Consider the following 21,369-nt stretch of genomic DNA (forward strand, 5'->3'; position numbering starts at 1 on the left):
CTTAATCCTATTCTGAAAGTTTATTTGTTAAAGTTGCTTTAGATTTCCTAGAGTACTTTCATTATAGTCAAATTTCCTATTGTTATGAATACTGACATAATTTCTACTAATTTAAACTAAACTATACTTAAAAAAAAACACCTCTCTCCACAATCCTCTACAACAACAGTGAAACATTATTACAAAGCAATGTAGACAGAAAAAGTGAATTGTTAATGAAACGTAGGCACAACTTGTATTTTTCAGGATTTGTATGTGTATTATTACTTAAATCTTTTTACTTTAAAATTTCAGTTCTATTCATCAAATTGAACCATTTGGTTTATATAATGCACTCTCTTTGGCTGCTTATATTGTTACAGTTGTGATTTTTTGTACAAGAGGCATATGTGAGCTGATCATTTATATCTACTTATTCTAAATGAGTCTATAAGTACACAAATATGAATTAAAATTATGTAGATTTAAGACATTTTAAATAATTCAATTAGAGAATATAATAAACAATGTAATTTTGTTTTCTGGGGCATGTTGGGTATACTTATAGTTTTTAAAAGACCCTCTAGGATTATTTGTTTGTTGGTATTCTTGTACCTATTTCAGAATTCTTATATTAAAATGTAATTTTATTTGTAAACACTGAGGATCAGATTTCAGTTTAGATATCTATTGCCTCAAGTGTTTGCCCTAAGGTAATTTCCTGTTTTCAGTAGATTGAGTGTTATGTTCCCTTTACTAGCAAATTAAGGGAAAAGGGAATACTGAAATCAAATCAGAAGAGTAAATAGTCATTGAGCTTCCATGATGTGCAAGGTATAGAGCATGCCAGGTGCTTGAAAAACAATGTTAGCTTTTAAGAGTTAATGAATGTAACTCATTACATTTAGCGTGGCTAAGCATTGCACTGTCTTGTTACTCAGTCTTGTACTTACAGCAAAAGTTGAATAGGAAACTCAAGAGAACTAAGGAAAACAAGTAGGGCTGTGAGATTACTTATTTTAATAGAATTTTTCTTAATTTTTTTAAATTTGAAAGCTAAAGATAATACATACTCCCCATTTGTTTTCCTTTTTTTCCTAAAGAAAGTACAAAGTAACCACACACATATAAAATCTCCAATCCCACCAGAGAGAATCTCCATCTAGAGACATATACTGTAAAATATGAGGGTATATTCTTCCAGATATTTTTCTTTTTTCTTTTCTTTTTTTTTTTTGAGCTGGAGTCTCATTCCATCACCCAGACTGGAGTGCAGTGGCCGCTCCCGGCCACTGCAGCCTTGACCTGCTGGGCTCCGGCGATCCTTCCACCTCAGTCTTCTGAGTAGCCGGAATTACAGGCATGTGCTACTATGCCCGGCTGATTTTTTGATTTATTGTAGCAATGAGGTCTCGCCAGGTTGCCCAGGCGGGTCTCGAACCCGTGAGCTCAGGCAATCCACTTGCCTCAGCCTCCCAAAGCGCGGGATTACAGGCTGAGCCACCGAGCTCGACTCAGATTTTTTTCTTTTCCTTTTTATATTATTGTAGAATTGGGATCAGTTTTTTGCTTCATGAAGTGTACTGTAAACAATCTTATGTCTCCAAGTTGTCTTTGGTTTTTTTAAATGACTACATAACATTCCACTACCTAAATTTATTATAATGTATTTGTCCAATCTCCTTGTTTAAGATGTGGAGTGTTTCTAGTTTTATTTGTTTTACTATGTCAATAATTTTGTAGTAATTGATTTTGTGAATAAATATTTTTGTCTCCCTGATAATCCTGAAAAGTACAAATTATGTCTCAAACAATATGGATATTTTAAATTGTGTTATAACATACCTATCAACTGTACATGAGAATGCATATTTTATTGCACCTTTGCCCAAACTGAGTATTATTGTGAATTTTTAAGCTTTTTATAATGTCATTTTTAAAATGCAGTTATGCATCTTCATTAAACTAGAAAGAGACTTCTTTGCAACCACTGATGGCATAATCAGATTACTAGAAGCATATCAATAAATGAATAGTATCAGAATGTCTAATCTTGATCCTTTTTATAGTCAGTTTGAACATCTTTCCAGAGCCATTTAAATATACATTTTAATATCTACTAATATTTCTTGTGTTGCATTCAATTGAAATTTTTTTCTTGCAGTATAGTAAACCAGGGAAAAAATGGAAGGTTATGACCCAGGAGTTTATTAATCAGCACACAGTGGAACACAAAGGAAAACAAATCTGTAAATACTTCCTAGAAGGGAGATGTATTAAGGTAAATTTATTTTTTAAATAAAAAATTGGTTTAAATACTTTTTAAAGTTTAAAGTCTTTTGGGGACTGGTTAATTTTTTATTTCTCATGTAATTGTAATAAAAGCGGTTCTTTAAATATGTATCTTGTATGAAAATAATGCATATTAGAGGTAATTTAATTATATTCTGGGACAGTAACATAATTTGGTGATCACAGATTTTATTTAACAATCATATAATATTGTATGGCTAATACTGTTTAGAGTAAAACTAACATTAAATAATTTAATCCTACATTGACCCTACAAAGTACTTATTATTTTTATTCCCATTTAATACATGGTACCAAGAAGTTAAATAATTTCCCGTGGTAGCACTACAAGAAATGGTGAGTTCTGGTGGCATGAAGGCGAAGCCTCTGACGCCTTTCTCACCATGCTGCCTTAATGCATATAGCCACATCCACTCTCTTGGGCAACAAGTTGTTTGAGTTATTATTAGTTCATTATTTAAAGACTGAAGCATAATGCTATAATTCTACTGTGAAACACCATGGAGAAAGTTCAGTTCAATCATTTATTTTTTTTCTCTCTTACCTTTTTTTCTTTCTCCCTCTTTCTCTTTTTTTTTTTTTTGTGTGTGTGTGTGAACAGGGAGATCAGTGCAAATTTGATCATGATGCAGAGTTGGAGAAGAGAAAAGAGATCTGCAAATTTTATTTACAAGGATATTGTACCAAAGGAGAGAACTGCATTTACATGCATAATATCCTTTATTTAAATAAAATGTATGTTAAACAAAATATTGAGGTTTTAAAGCACATTGAGGTTTAAAAAAAAAATCATAAATACAGTATAGAAAACCTAGTTTGGTTTGAAATTTAAAACAGCACATTACATAAACCCAGTTTATTCAGACTGTCTTTAAAAAAAACCTGACTTTTATTTTTTAGAGAAATAATTTTCCTTTGGGAAAAATTCTATGAAGCAAAGATACTTTGTATAATATTTAATGTAATCAGCTTAAAATATTTCAAGAGACTGTGCTTCCTGAAGGAGTAGTTGGCAGAATATTTATTTTATTACCTAATTATTTTACTTAAGCAAGTAATGAATTATCATTGTTGAAAATTATAAATCAGTCTTGTCATGTCTTACCACCCAATGATAAACACTGGGTGGTAAGAGGAATGTAATTTAAGCTACATTGAGATAACATCTGCAGGTATCAGATTTGCAAAAATATGAAAAAAATGTGACAGCAAAGTTTGTTAGCAAGGCTGTGAGAAAATAGATACATTTATATGTGTTGGTAGAATGTCAAAATGGTACATCCTTGTGGAGGGGAGCTTGGCAGTGTCTGGCTAAATTACACATGCATTTACCCTTTGACCTGGCAATCCCACCTTTTGCAAATTCTAATCAATAGACCTGGGCAGAGATTACTAATGGCTGCTAAAATCATTAGGTAAAAAATTGATGAGGAACTTTATAATTGATGGATGAGGCTGACAATACCTGAAAGAACGATCAGTTTTAACATCACTGAAAAGAAACTACCAGATATTAAATGCCTCCCAATGTGATACAGTAGGAAGTATTTAAACACAATCTGTGACCAATATTAACAAATAAATGATACAGACATAAAAGGGGAAGGATCATTAAAAGAAACTTGAGAGAAATATTAACTAGATAAAACTCATGGATCATGTTTAGATCCTGATCTGAATACAGGAATTGTAAAAAAAAAAAAACTTTTTAAAAATAGTCCTAAAATTTGTATATTGACAGGGTACTAGTTGAAATTAACACATTACTTTTGTCACATTGATAATGATGTCATATTTAGTAAGAATATGTATTCTGTTCTAACTAGGTATGGAAATATTTACAGATGACATATATTTGAAATATGCTTTTATTTATTTATTTATTTATATTTGCTTTTGAGTTGTTGTCTCACTCCATCGCCCAGGATGGAGTGCAGGGGCATGCTCAGCCACCCCAGTGTCGACTTGCTGGGCTCTGGTGATTCTGCTGCCTCAGCCTTCCAAGTAGGCGGAACTGCAGGCATGCACTACTGTGCCTGACTAATTTTTGATTTATTGTAGAGATGAGGTCTTGCCAAGTTGCCGGGGCTGGTCTTGATCCGTGAACTCAGGCAATCCACTAGCCTTGAACTCCCAAAGTGCTGGCTGAGCCACCGAACCTGGCCTGAAATATGCTTTTAAATACTTCAGTATTAGCCAGGCTCGGTGGCTCAGCCTGTAATCCCGCGCCTTTGGGAGGCTGAGGTGAGTGGATTGCCTGAGCCCGCGGGTTCGAGACCCGCCTGGGCAGCGAGACCTCATCTCTACAATAGATCAAAAAATTAGCTGGGCGTGGTAGCACGCGCCTGTAATTCCGGCTACTTGGAAGGCTGAGGCGGAAGGATCGCCAGAGCCCATCAGGTCGAGGTTGCGGTGGCTGGGAGCGGCCACTGCACTCCAGTCTAGGCGACAGAGTGAGACTCCAACTCAAAAAAATAAAATAAAATAAAAATAAACACTTCAGTATTTAGAGTGAGAGTCATGAAGAGAGTATAGGGTGATGTAGATCTCGCAAAGCTTCTAAATGATGAATATTGTTGAATCTACATGGTCAGCATGAGAGGGAGTTCATTTTATTATTCCTTCTACTTTGGTGTATATTTGATAGCCTTTAGACTAGTTTTTTAAAAAATCCTAAGTAATATTATCATACAGGGATAACTGTGCTTACAATATGGCACACAACCTTTCAGACTCTTTTCTGTGCTAAGGTATGAATGAATGCATATATGTATATGCTTATACGTATACCAGAAATGAGATCTATAATGATTGTGAAGATTGTATTTTTTAATTTTAACATTTACGATATTAATTCATGTGGACTCTATTTTAATATAGGTTGTGTAGTAAGGACCTTATTTTTTCCCAAATGGTTAACTCATTGCTCATCCTCACTGATTAAAATGGCATCTTTATCAGACCCTAAATTTTCCTTTGTACACAATTCTGCTTCTATACTATTCTTATCCGTTGTGCTCATTGATTATTTCCCTCTGTAAGAGAATGTTTGATATTTGGTAGGACAGCTACTCCCTCCTTTATGAAAATGTTGTAATAAATTTGTTCAAGAAAAATGAATATTTTTTTTCAGATTTTACATATTTTTTTTTTTTAGAAACCAAACACCTTATTGAACTCAGTTTCTAAAAGCTTTCAGTCTGTTCTTATGATTTTGTTTTTCACATAGTCATGTTATCCATAAATAATGATAATTTCACTTCATTTACAATATTTGTATCTCTTACTTAATTTTAATTATATTGGCTGTGCTTCCAGAATAATGTTAAATAATAGTGATTGTGGCAGACATATCATGTTTTAATAATAATATCATTTTATTTTGGCTTGTGGTTGTAGTTCTAAAATAAATGTTTAAAAATCCAGATAAGAAAATATATTCCTAGTCGGGCTCCGTGGCTCAGCCTGTAATCCCGCGCCTTTGGGGGTTGAGGTGAGTGAATTGCCTGAGCCAGCGGGTTGGAGACCCACCTGGGTAGCAAGATCTCATCTCTACAATAAATCAAAAAAATCAGCTGGGCATGGTAGCGCATGCCTGTAATTCCGGCTACTCAGAAGGCTGAGGTGGAAGGATCTCTGGAGCCCAGCAGGTCGAGGCTGCGGTGGCCGGAAGTGGCCACTGCACTCCAGTCTGGGCGACAGAGTGAGACTCCAACTCAAAAAAAAAAAAAAAAAGAAAGAAAAAGAAAATATATTCTTATTTTACCAAAGTTTTTTAAAATAAAATTTTGAATTTTATCAGTTGCATCTGCCGATATGTTTTTTACTTTATTAATATGACAGTAATAAATTTTCTAAAACCATCCAGCTTCTCTGAACACACACTACTTAAAAATGGTATATTTTTTACTGTATTTCTAGATTTAATATTTTCTTTAGAAGTTTGTCTCCAAAATCTTAAGTAAGATTAGTCTGTAGTTTTCATGGTTGAGATATTTGCCTTTAAAATGACATATTGAGTCCCTTTGTTTTCTTCATAAATATGTTCTTGCTACAAAATGTGTCTGTATAATATTTTATTGTGGAAAGCAACAGATTCCATAATTACTGTAGTTTTAAAATTGTTAATGTTTTTGTCTTTAAAAAATGGTTTTCTAGGCCAGGTGCAGTGTCTCAGGTAATCCCAGGACTTTGGGAGGTCAAGGTGGGATGATCACTTGAGGCCAGGAGTTTGAGACCAGCAGTTTGAGACAAGCTTGGCAACATAGCGAAACCTTGTCTCTACCAAAAATTTAAAAATTACCTGGGCGTGGTGGCACGTACCTGTATTTCCAGCTTCTCAAGAGACTGAGGCGGGAGGATCACTTTAAACCCAGGAGTTTTAGGTTATAGTGAGGTGAGCTATGAGCCCGCCACTGCATTCCAGTCTGGGTGACAGAACAAGACCCTGTTTCTAAAAAAAGAGGGTTTCAAAAATAAGGGAAAAACCTGTTTGGATGTTTCTGTATAATTAAAATATTTAATCTTAATAAAATAAAAAATTATGTGATTATAGTAAATTTAGTATAATATAGTCTTACTGACTCAGCGTAACTATGTTTTTCTTATTGTGTTAAGAACACTGAACATAGTTCTATCCTCACAGTTTTTAAGTATATAATACAGCATTGTTGACTATAGGTACAGTGTTGTACAGCAGATCCCTAGAACTTAATCATCTTCTTATTCATTTTTTGTTTTAAAAAGATTAGACCTGATTTTACTTGGTCTGTTCCTTAATATTTTTATTTACGTGAATTTCCATGCAAGTTCTATCATAGTGGAGCAAAATGTTACCAAGGAGACAACTGCAAATTTTCCCATGATGATCTGACTAAGGAAACAAAGAAACTTTTGGACAAAGTGAGTAATTTTTTTTTAGTGATATTTTTGTGCCTTGATTATTTATTGCACAAATTCATTTGACTTGAATCATATTTTATAAATAATATTTTATAAAACCCCGTTGTGAAATTGAAAATTTGTTACTTTATGCTTTATTCTGTTTACTTTGAACCATATTTCTTACCTCATTGAACCTCATTCTATTTATCAAAAATGGAGTTAGCCATCTCTGATTCATTCCAACTTTAATGTTATTTTTCTAGTAATAAGACAAGTTTACTGACATCTTCGTAGTTTTAAATGTGTGAGAGAGAACTTGTTTGGAAACAGTAATCTTTGCTTATTTTTAGGTGTTGAATACTGAAGAAGAACTTATAAATGAAGATGAAAGAGAATTAGAAGAACTTAGAAAGCGTGGCATAACTCCTCTTCCCAAACCGCCTCCAGGGGTTGGGCTTCTGCCAACCCCTCCAGAGCATTTTCCCTTTTCTGATCCTGAAGATGATTTTCAAACAGATCTCTCTGATGATTTTAAGAAAATTCCATCTCTTTTTGAAATAATTGTAAAACCTACTGTGGATTTAGCACATAAAATTGGGAAGAAGTAAGTGAAAATTTTCAAAGTGACATCAAATTTTTTTCCTAAAAATTTGTATTAGGTAGCCGGGCTCGGTGGCTCAGCCTGTAATCCCGCGCTTTGGGAGGCTGAGGTGAGTAGATTGCCTGAGCCTGCGGGTTCAAGACCCGCCTGGGCAACTTGGCGAGACTTCACCTCTACAATAAATCAAAAAAATTAGCTGGGTGTGGTCACAGCCTGTAGTTCCAGCTACTTGGAAGGCTGAGGCGGAAGGATCGCCAGAGCCTAGCAGGTTGAGGCTGCGATGGCTGGGAGTGGCCACCGCACTCAAGTCTGGGTGACAGAGTGAGGCTCCAACTCAAAAAAAAAATTGTATTAGGAAACTACTTCATATTCCAAGTTAATCATGTAGTTAAACTTAGGTAGAGATAGCAGGTGTGGACTGCACTCAGAGCCTGCTTCTCTCTTTCTCATTGTTCCTACCTTCTGCTGCCTGCCATCAGTGCTTTTCTCTATATAATCCTCACACAGCTTCTGAAACCTCCCAACACAGTTATCCTGAAGGACCCTGCTGGGTGGATGTATTTAGTGTTTCTCCCACCTGACTATGAAGTTGCACTGTCATTGATAATACCTTCAAATCGTGAGTGATAGGTCTCCTGCATATTTGGTTCTTTTTGAAAAATATTTCCTTAGGCAATTAGAAGAAAATTTCTAGGTAAACTGGATCCAAATGTTCACTTTCTAACCATTCCGTTCCAGCTCTACTGTCTGTCTCTCAGAATCTGTGCACCTGGGCCCCAATTGCTGATTATCTTTTAACCCTGACCACTCAGAGAAACAAGGAGGTCTCAGCAAATGAGGAACAAGAAGTCTATAGCAAATATCACATTTAATGTGAACTATTAAAAGTATTTCTGTTAATGTCAAGATGACAAATATACCCACTATTTTGCTAATGTTGTATATCATATTCCAGACAATGAAATAAGAGAAAGATATAAAAGATTAGAAGTAGAATGACAGACTCATTATTTAGGCAGTTTCCCTTGATAAACCCAAAGGAATGAACTGGCAAAACTAATGGAAATAATAATTAAGGTGTCCAGAAAGAACATTCAAAAACTAAAAGTCTTTTTATATGCCAACGATAACCAATTACAAATTGTAATAAGAAATTGTTTGTTTACATGTATGATACTAATTTAGTTATTTTTTTAAAAAGTCTATTTATGTCTAGAAGGACTAGGTGAGAACCAATAAAAAAATTTCTATCTCAGTGGTGGGTGGGATTGGAGATAATTCTTACTTATTTTTTGTATTTTTCAAAATATCTATAATGAGTATGTTTTTAGAATAGCTGATAGCAGCAAGTTGGCTAAAATAAAAGTAAAAGACTATAGGCGATAGGGAATAAATTGCTTCTTAAACACATAGTATTCTGTTCTGATATAGAAAAACATACTTAACCAATATCTATTTGGAAGTGCTAACAATCTTGTTTGTCTCTTTTTTTTGAGCTAAAAAATATTATTTCTGTCTACAGGCCACCAGCATATTATAACAGTGCCTCACCTCCAGGACCACAGTTTCAGGGAAGCAGCCCACACCCTCAACATATCTATAGTTCTGGGTCAAGCCCAGGTCCTGGACCTAATTTGTCTCAGGGACACAGTAGTCCTGTGATGCACCCAGGCTCTCCTGCACATCACCCATGTGCAGGACCTCCTGGTCTACCAATGCCACAGAGCCCACCTTTGCCACCTGGTCCACCTGAAATTGTAGGCCCTCACAATCAAGCTGGAGTCCTTGTTCAGCCGGATACATCTTTGACACCACCGAGCATGGGTGGAGCTTACCACTCCCCAGGCTTTCCAGGACACGTGATGAAAGTACCCAGAGACAATCACTGTTCTCCAGGTTCGTCATACCAGCAAAGTCCTGGTGAAATGCAGCTCAACACCAATTATGAGTCCCTACAAAACCCAGCTGAGTTTTATGATAATTACTATTCACAACATGCTGTACATAATTTTCAGCCAGCCAATAACTCTGGTGGTAAGTTTACCTTTTGAAATAACTTGCTCCTAATTTAAAATATTTGAGGTTCTATTTTTTATTAAAAGCATTATAAGAATGTATATTTTAAATAAAGCTAAGTAACATTGATAAAACTGAAATCTTAAAATATGTTTTCAATTTAGCCAAACTTTTGAAACAATAGAACTAAATTACACAATAATTTGATAATCCAATGTGATTATTATGTAAGCTTCCGTTTCTTATGACTCTAGTGGAGTTTTGTGCTAAGTGTCTTGTCTCTCCCCATGTGATGCATGTAGATGGGATGTGGCATGGTGAATTTGCCCAGCAGCAGCCTCCCGTTATTCCAGACTCTCCTAACTGTGGGAGTGGGTCTGATGGCAGCAGCAACAGAACAGGCCATGGCCCTCTGCCTGCACCAGGGCTTCTCCCTGCAGTACAGAGAGCTCTTTTTGTCAGACTTACTCAAAGATACCAAGAAGATGAAGAACCAACCAGCATCCAGCCTCATAGGGCACCAAGCAAGGAAGAAGGTGTGTCAGGTGTTATTTGTATCATCTTACCTATTTGAATGGGTTCACATTTGAAAATGAACTATTCTATTCCCAACTTACCTCATATCCACTATCTTCTTGGGATTGATTGTGGCTCCAGTACCATTGATGCATTAATAATAAATCGCAAAATGTTTGACTTGTAGCAGTGAATAGAGCTTTTTTTTTTTTTTTTGGAAGAAAAGAAAATAGAACAGGAAAAGGGCACATACTAGTTCAGGGATTTTCATTTCTAGCCCAACTTAATGATTAAGTTATTACAGAAATTTTTATGGGCATAGGCTCTATACTTAAGGTTCTGCGCTCTCTCTCTCTCTCTCTCTCTCTCTCTCTCTCTCTCTCTCTATATATATATATATATATATATATATATTTTTTTTTTTTTTTTTTTTTTTTAGAAAGCAGAAATTTTTAAGAAGATAAAAAAGCTCCCAAGTGGGAGGGGATCTGAAAGAGGGTTCCCCAAGACTCTGTTATATTATTAATAAATACAATTTTTAAATATAAAAAGACTATTTGGAAACTAAGTTTACCTTAGTATTTTTGATATTGTTAAGTGTACTGCAACTTGTTAATTATGTTAAGGATGAGAAAAGTTTAAAGTAGTTCTTTTTATGGATTACAAAATTTATGTTTGGCCACTTTTAAATATGAAATTTATGAATAACTATGTAAAACTAACACTAGGTGTTTTAAATTATTACATGAACATTTTTATTACATTTTCCAAGAAGGTAGTATTAACTCTTCATTTATCTAATAACACAGGAAAATGAGGGATTCCTAATAAGTAGAATTTCCTGTACAATTTAAATGTGTCCTTTTAAGTGCTAAGACTTAATTTTTAAAAACAGCCATTTTAATAGTAATCTTTCTGTAAAGTGAGCTGAAATAAAAATGAGAATATTTAGGATATTCTACTGATTCAGGATATTCTAGGATAGAGAAATACACATACGTACATACACAAACATACAGTATATCTGTATGTCTATAGTCTATGTTCTGGTAGGAATGTGAACAGTAGATAATTTGTGGCCAATTCAAAGCTAACTTAGGTATAATTTAATGGAGACAAGGTAGAAACACCCTCCTGAAGCATCAGTTTGTAATTCCTTCTATCAGAGAGAAGGCATCTGAATGGCAGGTTTTAAAAAATTGTGTCTGGCACACTATAGCTGAATAGGCTTTAGGAGTAAGGCTCAAAGTGTTCTCATAATGTTAAAGTATATAAATTTTAGGATGTTAGTTTTATTTTTTGATGTAATATTTGGGTAGCCAATATGCTCACGTAGGTCAAGCATCTAAACATAGAATCAAGTGTAAATAAAAAGTCTCCACCCCATCCCTCATTTGCTCAGTTTTCATTGCTCCCTTAACCATCATCATTTTTAGTGTGTTCTTTCTAGTCCATTGTTATCTTAATAAACTTAGAGCTATGAAGCTTAAGGAATACTTAATTTTTGTTATTATTTTGAAGTTTTAATTTAATATATATATTTTTATTACATTGAGTTCCTGCCCAAGGAATACTTCATTTGAGGAGACCCAAAACATCTTAAAATGCCTTTCTAAGAGTATTTTTCCTTCTTCCCCAACCGTGCTATGCATACAACACACATATCTGAGTTCACTTTGGCCGGTAAGAATGATAGGTCCTGACTTTTCTCTGACTGGAAGGATGTTTACACGTATTCTAATATCATACCTCTTCTTTTATACTCTTTATAATGACTCTTATACTCTTATAATGACTGAACTGATAGTTTTCTTATCACATCTTATCTCTTTCCAGTATTGCAACCTCGCATTTCTGTCATGAAATGTTTTCAAAGTTAGACTACACTTATTTCAGAAATTAGTATCTGCTTTTTTATCTTGATTAAGGTCAAATGTAAATGCTTCATTCTTTACAATAAGTTTTTGTCTGTATTTAGATGAGACTGTTAACTGGTATTCCAGTAGTGAAGAGGAAGAAGGAAGCAGTGTCAAGTCAATACTGAAAACATTACAGAAGCAAACAGAAACTTTAAGGAATCAGCAACAACCTTCCACAGAACTCAGCACTCCTACTGATCCAAGACTTGCTAAAGAGAAAAGTAAAGGAAACCAAGTGGTTGACCCTAGACTTAGGACTATCCCAAGGCAAGATATTAGAAAGCCTTCTGAGTCTGCCCCACTGGACCTTAGACTTGCATGGGATCCCAGGAAATTAAGAGGGAATGGAAGTGGTCACGTAGGCTCTTCTGTCGGTGGAGCAAAGTTTGATTCACATCATGCAAATGCCAGCGCTGATGTTAAGCACAAAAGAGGAGATGATGATGATGATGAAGATAAAGAAAGAGAACTGAGAGAAAAAGCTTTCTTAATACCTTTGGATGCTTCACCTGGTATAATACTCCAGGATCCAAGGTCACAATTGAGACAATTCAGTCATATTAAAATGGATATTATCCTAACCAAACCCAACTTTGCAAAACACATTGTGTGGGCTCCAGAAGACTTACTTCCAGTACCTTTACCTAAACCTGATCCAGTATCTTCAATCAATTTACCTCTGCCCCCACTTATAGCTGACCAGAGGCTAAATAGGTTATGGAATACAAAAAGTGATCTTCATCAAAACACAGTGTCCAGTGATCCAAAATTAGCAGCCAAAGCTAAAATTAGCACAACAAACAGAGAAGGCTACCTAGAACAATTTGGAGACTCACATAGTTCAGGAAGTAAATTAGGAGATCCTAGGCTGCAAAAAAATTTTGATCCTAGGCTTCACAGACTGTCCAATACAGAGTCTCATCAAGTGGTTATGAAGGATTCACATACATCAAAGATTGTCCCTCATTTAGCCAGATCACACCCTGGTACATCACAGCCCTCTGGGGCAGTACCTAGCAATTCTGGGCCTGGGGCTCTGCCTCCATACGCCCCTAAACTGTCATCTTCAGCTGGCCTTCCACTGGGAACTCCAAATTCAGTTCTTAGTAGTATTAGTTTGTATGACCCTAGGGATCATGGTTCATCATCTACATCAGAGCTAGGAGAAAACTCAGAGAACCAGAAAAAAGGTGGTGATTTAAAAAGTGACAAAAACGAGCCCTCTCCTGGAGAAGCAATCCTGCCTCAGAAAACCACTCCAAACGTGGAAGTCACTGTTGATGGGCCAGCTGACCCACAGGCAGATATTCTCAGGAGTTCTGGTAAAGTTCAGATCCCAGCAGTCCACAGTCTTCCTATTCAGGCATTAACAGGCTTAATTAGACCCCAGTACAGTGATCCGAGGCAGTCAAGGCAGCCAGAACAGGGGAGCCCGACCCCAGATAATGATCCTAGTAGAGAAACAGATGACAAATCTCTAAAAGAGGTTTTTAAAACTTTTGATCCAACTGCTTCACCATTTTGTTAGCTGTTGTGTTAATTGAGCAATTCTTTTCACTCTTGTGACTATTGCAGCCTTCTGCTGTTTTGTAACTGGTTTACCTCTATAGTTTATTTATTTTTAAATTATAAACACTTTTCAGCTGCTAGTATCAGACCACATGAAGTTATAGCCTCTAAAGCCTGTGGTATTTTATATAATATTTTTATAACTTTAAGAGACTGTAGTAATTGACATAAAAACTTAATCATGTGAGCTTCAGTAAAAGTACTTTTATTGTAAATAAACCATCATGAACCCAGTACTCTGCCTGAACATATGCCAGTTGTCTTTCCTAATCAATGTTTAGATAAATTATTGCCACTTTTATATGGTGTTTAGTTTCAAGCAATATGATGTACATTACTTTTGAGAAAACAGTATTTTGACTAGGACCCTATTTGTCAGCACAGAACTGATTAATAGTGCTAATTGCTAACTAAAATATAAAATGAAGTAAAGAAAACATTTTAAAATCACAATTAGCAGAGCAGTTCATGTTTAAGGACATCACTTTTTAGTAGTATTGGCAATATTATTTGTGTAAATGAAGCATTTGAATGTCATCTTTTTAAAGTATTTTATTGTATACTGTATCATAGAAGTTGGAAGTATATAAATAGAATGTTTTGCTAAAGTGAAAAATTTCCAAGTTCTCATCTTTTTAAATTTAATTTTTCATATGAAATAGTTATGAATTACTGCTGTGTTACATTGTGATATTTATGTATTTCAGTGTTTATGTCTGTAGCTTATATTGCTTTCTCAAATGATGTAGCTGCCATAATTGTATTCATCATGACTTTGATGATTTTTAACAAAATTTTAAAAGATCCAGTGAAAGTCTGTGATGATGATTACATTAATAATGTTTTAAATGTCCAGGTTCTATATTTTTCTTAAGTAGCAAGAAAACACAGAGATTGCAGGTATAGTCAACAGTATTTGGCCATCAATAAAGAACCTTTTTTAGATCCCACCTGACTGGCTTTCTGTAACAGAGGGAATTCCCTAGTGTGTAATTTTAAGTATTTAATGTCCTCATAGTTTGGAAATCTCCTAAATTGATTAGAAATTGTATTTTATGGAAAATAACTTGTACTCATTCTTGTGTATTTATTGCACTGTATAAATGATGGTAACTCAGTTTGTTTTATACATACATAACATAACAGAAACTAAGTATTACACTGATACTTATATCTTGAACGGAGGTATAGGACATTGTTTGCTGGTAACAACTCAACAAGTAACTTGAAAAGGTGCACTTCATTATTAAAGATAATGAAAGTAAATACTGAAATCAGTCCTTGGATGAAAACAGCTAATCTTGAGAAGTGATTTTTAAAAAATATACAGCACAATATTTCTGTGGGACCCTAGCACTCAGATATCATATGGTTTATTAATAATTCATATCCACTTATTTACTTTTTTTTCTTCAATTCTGTGCTAAAACAGGGTTGCAGTTAAGTGAACAAGAACTCTACCTACCTATGAAGTTAAATTGTGTTCCAAGTGGAAAGGCAGTTAGTTACTCAAGGAAATGTGAATTCTTACTGTTTATACTTTGGTTACATTTGTTGTCTAAAATGGTCTGGATAACATATTTGGATTAAAAATGTAATTTAAAGCCACCATAGAAAGTATTTTCTGACTTACTGTCCAAATGAATTTTGTTGTTAATGAAAAGTCAATAAAATGGATAAAACTGACAGAAAAATATATATATATATATGTATTCTAAGGTGTAATTTACTCTTTTGTTAGAATAAGATCAGTATAATTGCTGTATTTTAATAATTGTAAATTTTAGCAAATATCTAATTCATCCATGTGCTTTATAATTATCATGTCAAGAATACTGTTTTTATTTTAAGCATCATTCAAAAAAGATAATTTGGCTTGTTAAAGATCAAAATGGAATTCAAACCCTTAACAGATCTTTTTTTACTGCTAAAAGAGATATTAAAAGATTCATTTAAAAAGTAAGATTTAAAAGTTATTACAGGCCAGGCATAGTTTGAGCCTGCTGTTCGCCATGATCATGCCGCTGCACTCTAGCTTGGGTGACAGAGGGAGACCCTGACCTAAAAATTTAAAAAAATAAAAAATACATAATGCAAGTTATGTAATGTTCATTTGCTCAATATCCTTAAGTCTCTATTACATGAACTAGTGTCTGAGAAGCTATTTTAAATGTCTCACTCTGTCACCCAGGCTGGACTACAGTGGCACAATCATGGCCCGCCACAACCTCGACCTCTAGGGCTCAGGTGATACTTCCACCTTAGCCTCCTAAATAGCTTGGGACTACAGGTGCGTGCCACCATGGCCTGATAATCTATCTTTCTTTCTTTCTTTCTTTCTTTCTTTCTTTCTTTCTTTCTTTCTTTCTTTCTTTCTTTCTTTCTTTCTTTCTTTCTTTCTTTTTCTTTCTTTCTTATAGAGATATGGTCTTAATATGTTGTCTAGGCTGGTCTCGAACTCCTGGGCTCAAGTGATTGTCCCACCTCATACTCCCAAAGTGCTGGGATTACAGGCTTGAGCCACCGTGCCTGACCTACTTTTGTCTTAAAAGAGCCTGGATAGGCTCATCAATTGAGATGTAACTTGACTATTCATACTGGTTTGTAACAGAAGTTTTATACCTGTTTACTTTGATGATGAATAGACTAGGATATATCAGGGTGTTGGATAACCAAGAAGATCATAATAATTTAGAATAAACCACTACTTTTTCATATCTTAGTTAGAACTTCATTTTGAACCTTGAAAACAAAATGGAGTGATTTCAAACTGTGTTTCAACAGTTGGGTCTGCTTCTGTATGAACCCTCATGTTTTCCCGCTGAATGTTCTAAACTCCAAAGTTAGCCTGCAGTCCAAACAGCCTAATTGTGAAATGATGTGTGCTTAGGTTTCTGTTAGCCATGAGACCTGAAATAGTGTTCCTTGTTAGTCCCACTCCTTTTAAGAATGGAAGAATAGTTGAGTAGTAAAGAAACTCTGTATGAATGTTTGGCTAAGGCACTTTGCTGAATTAATTAGAAAGAGAGGTAGGGAGAACTTACAAGGGCTGGAAGTTTAAAGACAAATTCACATTTTTACTCTGAATTGATTTCTAGGCAGTTTATATCAATATCTAGTTCGTTACCTGTGAAACGGATAATTTTGACTGATCAAAACTTGATATAAGGAATGAATTTATTATTTTTGTATAGTATTTGTAAATATAAAATTGCTTTGTAACTTTCATGAGCATAATTATGCTCCCATTAAGGTGCATTAAGTTGTATAAATTCCAAAATATCATGATACAGTTTGTGGTTTAGCAATTTTATGAAGTTTCAGATGACATGCTGTGAAGACACAACAGAATTGCCTGAGAAGTTGTTTCCATGAATATTAACCCACCAAGTTAGTAATTTCCTTACATATTTGTTTATCAGAAAGGCATCGGGCTTTCCTACCTTAGGTACAGACTTGTAGTATCTCTTTAAGATCTAACTTCTCTGCCCATTTAATGCAGGTTGGATATTGATGGAGGGCTAAAAATTCTATGACAGTCATAGCATGCATGGGCAAAGTGGCCAATTGGTTCAGTCTAAGAGTCAGTGGCTCTTAGAAACCACAGGTAGATTTACGCCCACCTCTTAGTATGTATTTCCGCAGGCATGAGAGAGACATTGAGATCTTTCAGAGTGACTACTTGCTTGATAAAGGTATCATTTTCCTTTCATTAATGTCAACCGGAAATTAGGAAGTTCCTAGGGACCAAGGTGCGAGATCTTATAGGGGTTATCAAAATCCTTTCATTTGCATGACACAGAATCTGGTGGAAATGTGTTCCCTTAGTTCCTCTTCTGTGCTAAGGGGTACACCTCAGAGGGCCGGTCTGTGCTGAGTCACACAGTCCACTAATAGGGCTTATAACCTTCAATAATTGGGCTTTCTGTGAATTTCTAAAATTAAGAGTTGTACTTATCTTTTCAGAAATGCTTTGGCAGTACTTGGTAATATTATGTTCAAAATTAAGTCCAGTGGAATATATAAGAATTTGTAAATGAAATAAGATTTAGTTTAGGAAATTGAAGCTTTGAAAAATGTAGTAAAACAAGGTCTGAATGTCTAAAGCTTTTTCTTCACTTGGGTGTTATGACTTAGCATTTATAAATACATTTTCCTCACACAGTTTAATGTGATTTGCAGAGCCAGTTTCAGTGGCTCCAATCACTATGCTGTTGGAGTTCGAGTATGTTATTTATTAGCAGTATCTGCCAGTTTTATTAAAGCCCAAATTAACCTGCCTTTCTTATTAGTCTTGGAAAGGATACAGACCTAAGATGGGACTTTAGAAAACATCAGCACAGTACATAGAATTTTTCATTTTTATTTTTTAAAAGCTTTTTATTTTTGAGTCGGAGTCTTACTCTGTTGCCCAAGCAACTGTGCAGTGACACGATCATGGCTCACCAGTCTCAACCTGGGCTCAGGCAATCCTTCCGCCTCAGCCTCCCAAGTAGCTGGGGATACAGGTTTGTGCCACCACTCCTGGCTAATTTTTTATTTTTTATTTTGTATAGATGAGGTCTCGCTAAATTGTCCAGGTTGCTCTTGAACTCCTGGGCTCAAGCAGTCCTCCCTCCTTGACCTTTCAAAGTGCTGGGATTACAAGTATAAGCTACCATGCCTGGCCTCTAATTTTTAAATAAGAAATAAAAAGCACATTTTAAACCATATTTGATGCTCTTGGAGGCAAGACCCATATGTGTCTATTTTTATATCTCACCATAGAAACAAGCCTAGTTCTAGGGCACACAGTGGGTGCTTTGTCAACTGCTTGTTGTTTCTTGACATCCCTCCAAGTGTATATCTTACAGTTGCTGTCACCTGTTAGACAGATGTGACTGAAGCATTGCATGACCGTATTAGGAAACGTGCAACTTATCGATTATACCTCTTTCGGTAGACACAGAGAGCCCTCCTACTCTTTTTTTGTCCCTACCCACCCTCAAGCAATGTGAAGCCAGGGTTATGGTGACCTTACTTGGAGCTAAATGTTTCTATAATAATTCATAACTCTAAGAGTCCTTGAGACTTACAAGATTACTTATTCCTTCATGAAAGTTTGAATAGATGAATAACTTACTCCTATATATTGCTGAAGGATACTTTCTGTAACCAGAAAAGGAAGTGCATAGCCAGACTTACATCTTTGTTTAAAATGTTTCTCTAATTTCTTCCTTCCTGTTCCCCTGAAAATATCAATGAAAATTACACAATATGCCTAGTCTAGTGAATTATCAATAGTATTTAAAATTCCTTTTATCCTGACACCATAAACAGTAATTTACCCTTTCAAGTTATTATTTGACTCTAATTTTGGATATTGTGGCTTTTCTTTAAACATTCTTCATCCTTCCTCATAGTTAGCAAAATTGTTGTAGACATAAAGAAAATATGTTTCATAACTTCAAAGAAGATTGTGAGTTCTTGGAATAGTATTTTATAGCATCATTTGTTCATTTGTTTGTTTGGTTTTTTTTGTTAAGAGTCTCACTCTGTTGCCCAGGCTGGAGTGCAGTGGCGCAAATCATGTCTCACCACAGCCTTGACCTCCTGGGCTCAGGCAATCTTTCCACCTCAGCCTCCTGAGTTGCTGGGGCTACAGGTGTGCACCACCATGCCTGGCTAGTTTTAATTTTTTTTTTAATAGTGATAAGGTCACACTATATTGCCCAGGCTGGTCTCGAACTCCTGGTCTCAAGCAATCCTTCTGCCTCTGTCCCCAAAGTGCTGGGATTATAAGGCATGAGCCACTGTACCCAAATGAGTCTCTTTTAAGTTTAGAGTTTATAAGAAAAAAAGTGAACATACAGCTAATTATAGCATTTTAGAAAAAAAAATCAACTGTGCAAATGATCAGACCCCATACTTCTTGACTCATTACTGATTTTAATACCTTTACAAGGGTATTAAGGTTGGTGAAATTTACATTAGGTAATGTTTTATCAGGTCTGATATATAATTTATTGTAAAGCCATTAAATATATAAAGGACCAATTTTTGTTTTCAAGCTGTTGTTCTCAAGCCTCTATTACCACCAACACCGTGGGGTTGTCAGTGATAGATGATACATTTTGTATGCTTTTTAGAGATGCTGAAAAGTGATAAACTATTATTAGAGGTAAGAGGTTTTAGTCCACGTCTATTTTACAGAAATTTGTCCTTCAAATGTTGGAGAGGAAAGTCAAATAAGATAGGAGAATATCTTTTCAAGAGGTAGAATATTTTCTTATAGAAGTGACAATCAAGACAGTCATTTGTATACTTACTTGCCAAAGTTTAAGACATTTTACATTCCTTACCCTAAACCCACACCCCATCCTGCCAGGATTCAGAAAGGGCTCAGCATGGATCCAGGGCTTCAGAGCCCAGGTCATTTTGTTCTTAGTCTAGTGTGTCTGTGCCTGCACAGTCTAGGCGGGGCATGGATGGCACTTGTGCCCCAGGATGCAGTGTGTGTATGGGTGGGGCGTGGGAGGGGTTGTCCTGATTTGTGATGCCCTGTTTTCCTTCAGATCCATAAGCACTATCATCTGTGGGCTGGAATCCAGATTATACCCATTCAATATGATGTGGTTTTGCTTTGTTTAATTTTGAACTTTTTAGTGTTACTGTTTCAATTCCCCAAGTTGTATCTCAAATGTTGGGGAAATACTGCCTTGACTATTTCACTTTGAAAAGTTTTAGTAGATATCAGTTTAGTAGATTGACTACATTGTTAATCTGTCCATTCAAAAGATACCAGCAAGGGATATACTCTGCTGAATTCATAAATTATTCTATTAAGGAATAAAAAAATCACCTGCTCAAATCAGAAATATCTTTTTTCTCTTCTTATTTACAGATAACTTTTTTCAAGTTGCATTCTGTTGTTGCAAGTTTCTGTATTTTTTTCTGTGATACCTTTCTATTGTCTGAATTTAAATAAAAATGTTTCTATTAATATCTGTCTGGCAGTATGATGTTTGACTTTAATAAATCTTCAGCATTTAAAGACAGCACATAGGGGAGCCATTCTCACATGTAAGAGCTTGTCAATGGAACCCATCCCAGACCTTCTTGAAAGGGATAGTTTAGACTGTTTGTCCTTCAATTCATCTTTAGTACACAGATTGTGCTTCACTTAACCACACAGATTATCAGCATTTAAAGCCCTGTTTTCTGATATTGCCTTCATTCCAGAAAGTGTCTCTTACATTAGTTTAAATTAATTTTCTATTAAAAGACCTGAACCCAAGAAGTTGTTAGCAAATGTACTGCTTTGAGTAGAACAGGAACTCTGTAGGATCAAAATGAAATCTCATTGCAGGAAAGGCTTTCAGAGAGCTGATAACGCTTCCCTCAAAGGTCAGGAAAACCATTAAAAGATGTTTTCTGGCTTTTGTTCTATTATGTTCAGCAGTCAAGAGCACACTGTCTTAAATAAGGAGACTAGTAGATTACTGGATTTGATTACTGAGCAGTTCTGTCAGATGCTTCTTCCTTAAGTGAACACAGTCTAGGCCTGATGCCCTCTCTTCCGAACAATGTCAT

The 21,369-nt window shown here is 35.3% G+C and overlaps 1 protein-coding gene across 1 annotated transcript in view; it reads left to right on the forward strand.

Moving 5' to 3' along the window:
* ZC3H6 (zinc finger CCCH-type containing 6) overlaps positions 1 to 15,491 on the forward strand; it is a 55,487-nt gene extending 39,996 nt beyond the window's left edge. The window contains exons 6-12 of the mRNA XM_008057100.2: positions 2,144 to 2,260; positions 2,894 to 3,005; positions 7,085 to 7,194; positions 7,527 to 7,780; positions 9,300 to 9,811; positions 10,096 to 10,329; positions 12,288 to 15,491. Of these exons, the coding sequence (XP_008055291.1) occupies positions 2,144 to 2,260; positions 2,894 to 3,005; positions 7,085 to 7,194; positions 7,527 to 7,780; positions 9,300 to 9,811; positions 10,096 to 10,329; positions 12,288 to 13,756 (2,808 nt within the window). The 3' untranslated portion in view covers positions 13,757 to 15,491. The remainder of the gene's footprint in view (positions 1 to 2,143; positions 2,261 to 2,893; positions 3,006 to 7,084; positions 7,195 to 7,526; positions 7,781 to 9,299; positions 9,812 to 10,095; positions 10,330 to 12,287) is intronic.
* Positions 15,492 to 21,369: the final 5,878 nt, after the last annotated feature.

This window comes from Carlito syrichta, unplaced genomic scaffold (genome assembly GCF_000164805.1).
Source record: "Carlito syrichta isolate Samal-C Ts95f unplaced genomic scaffold, Tarsius_syrichta-2.0.1 Scaffold302727, whole genome shotgun sequence".
NCBI lineage: Eukaryota > Metazoa > Chordata > Mammalia > Primates > Tarsiidae > Carlito > Carlito syrichta.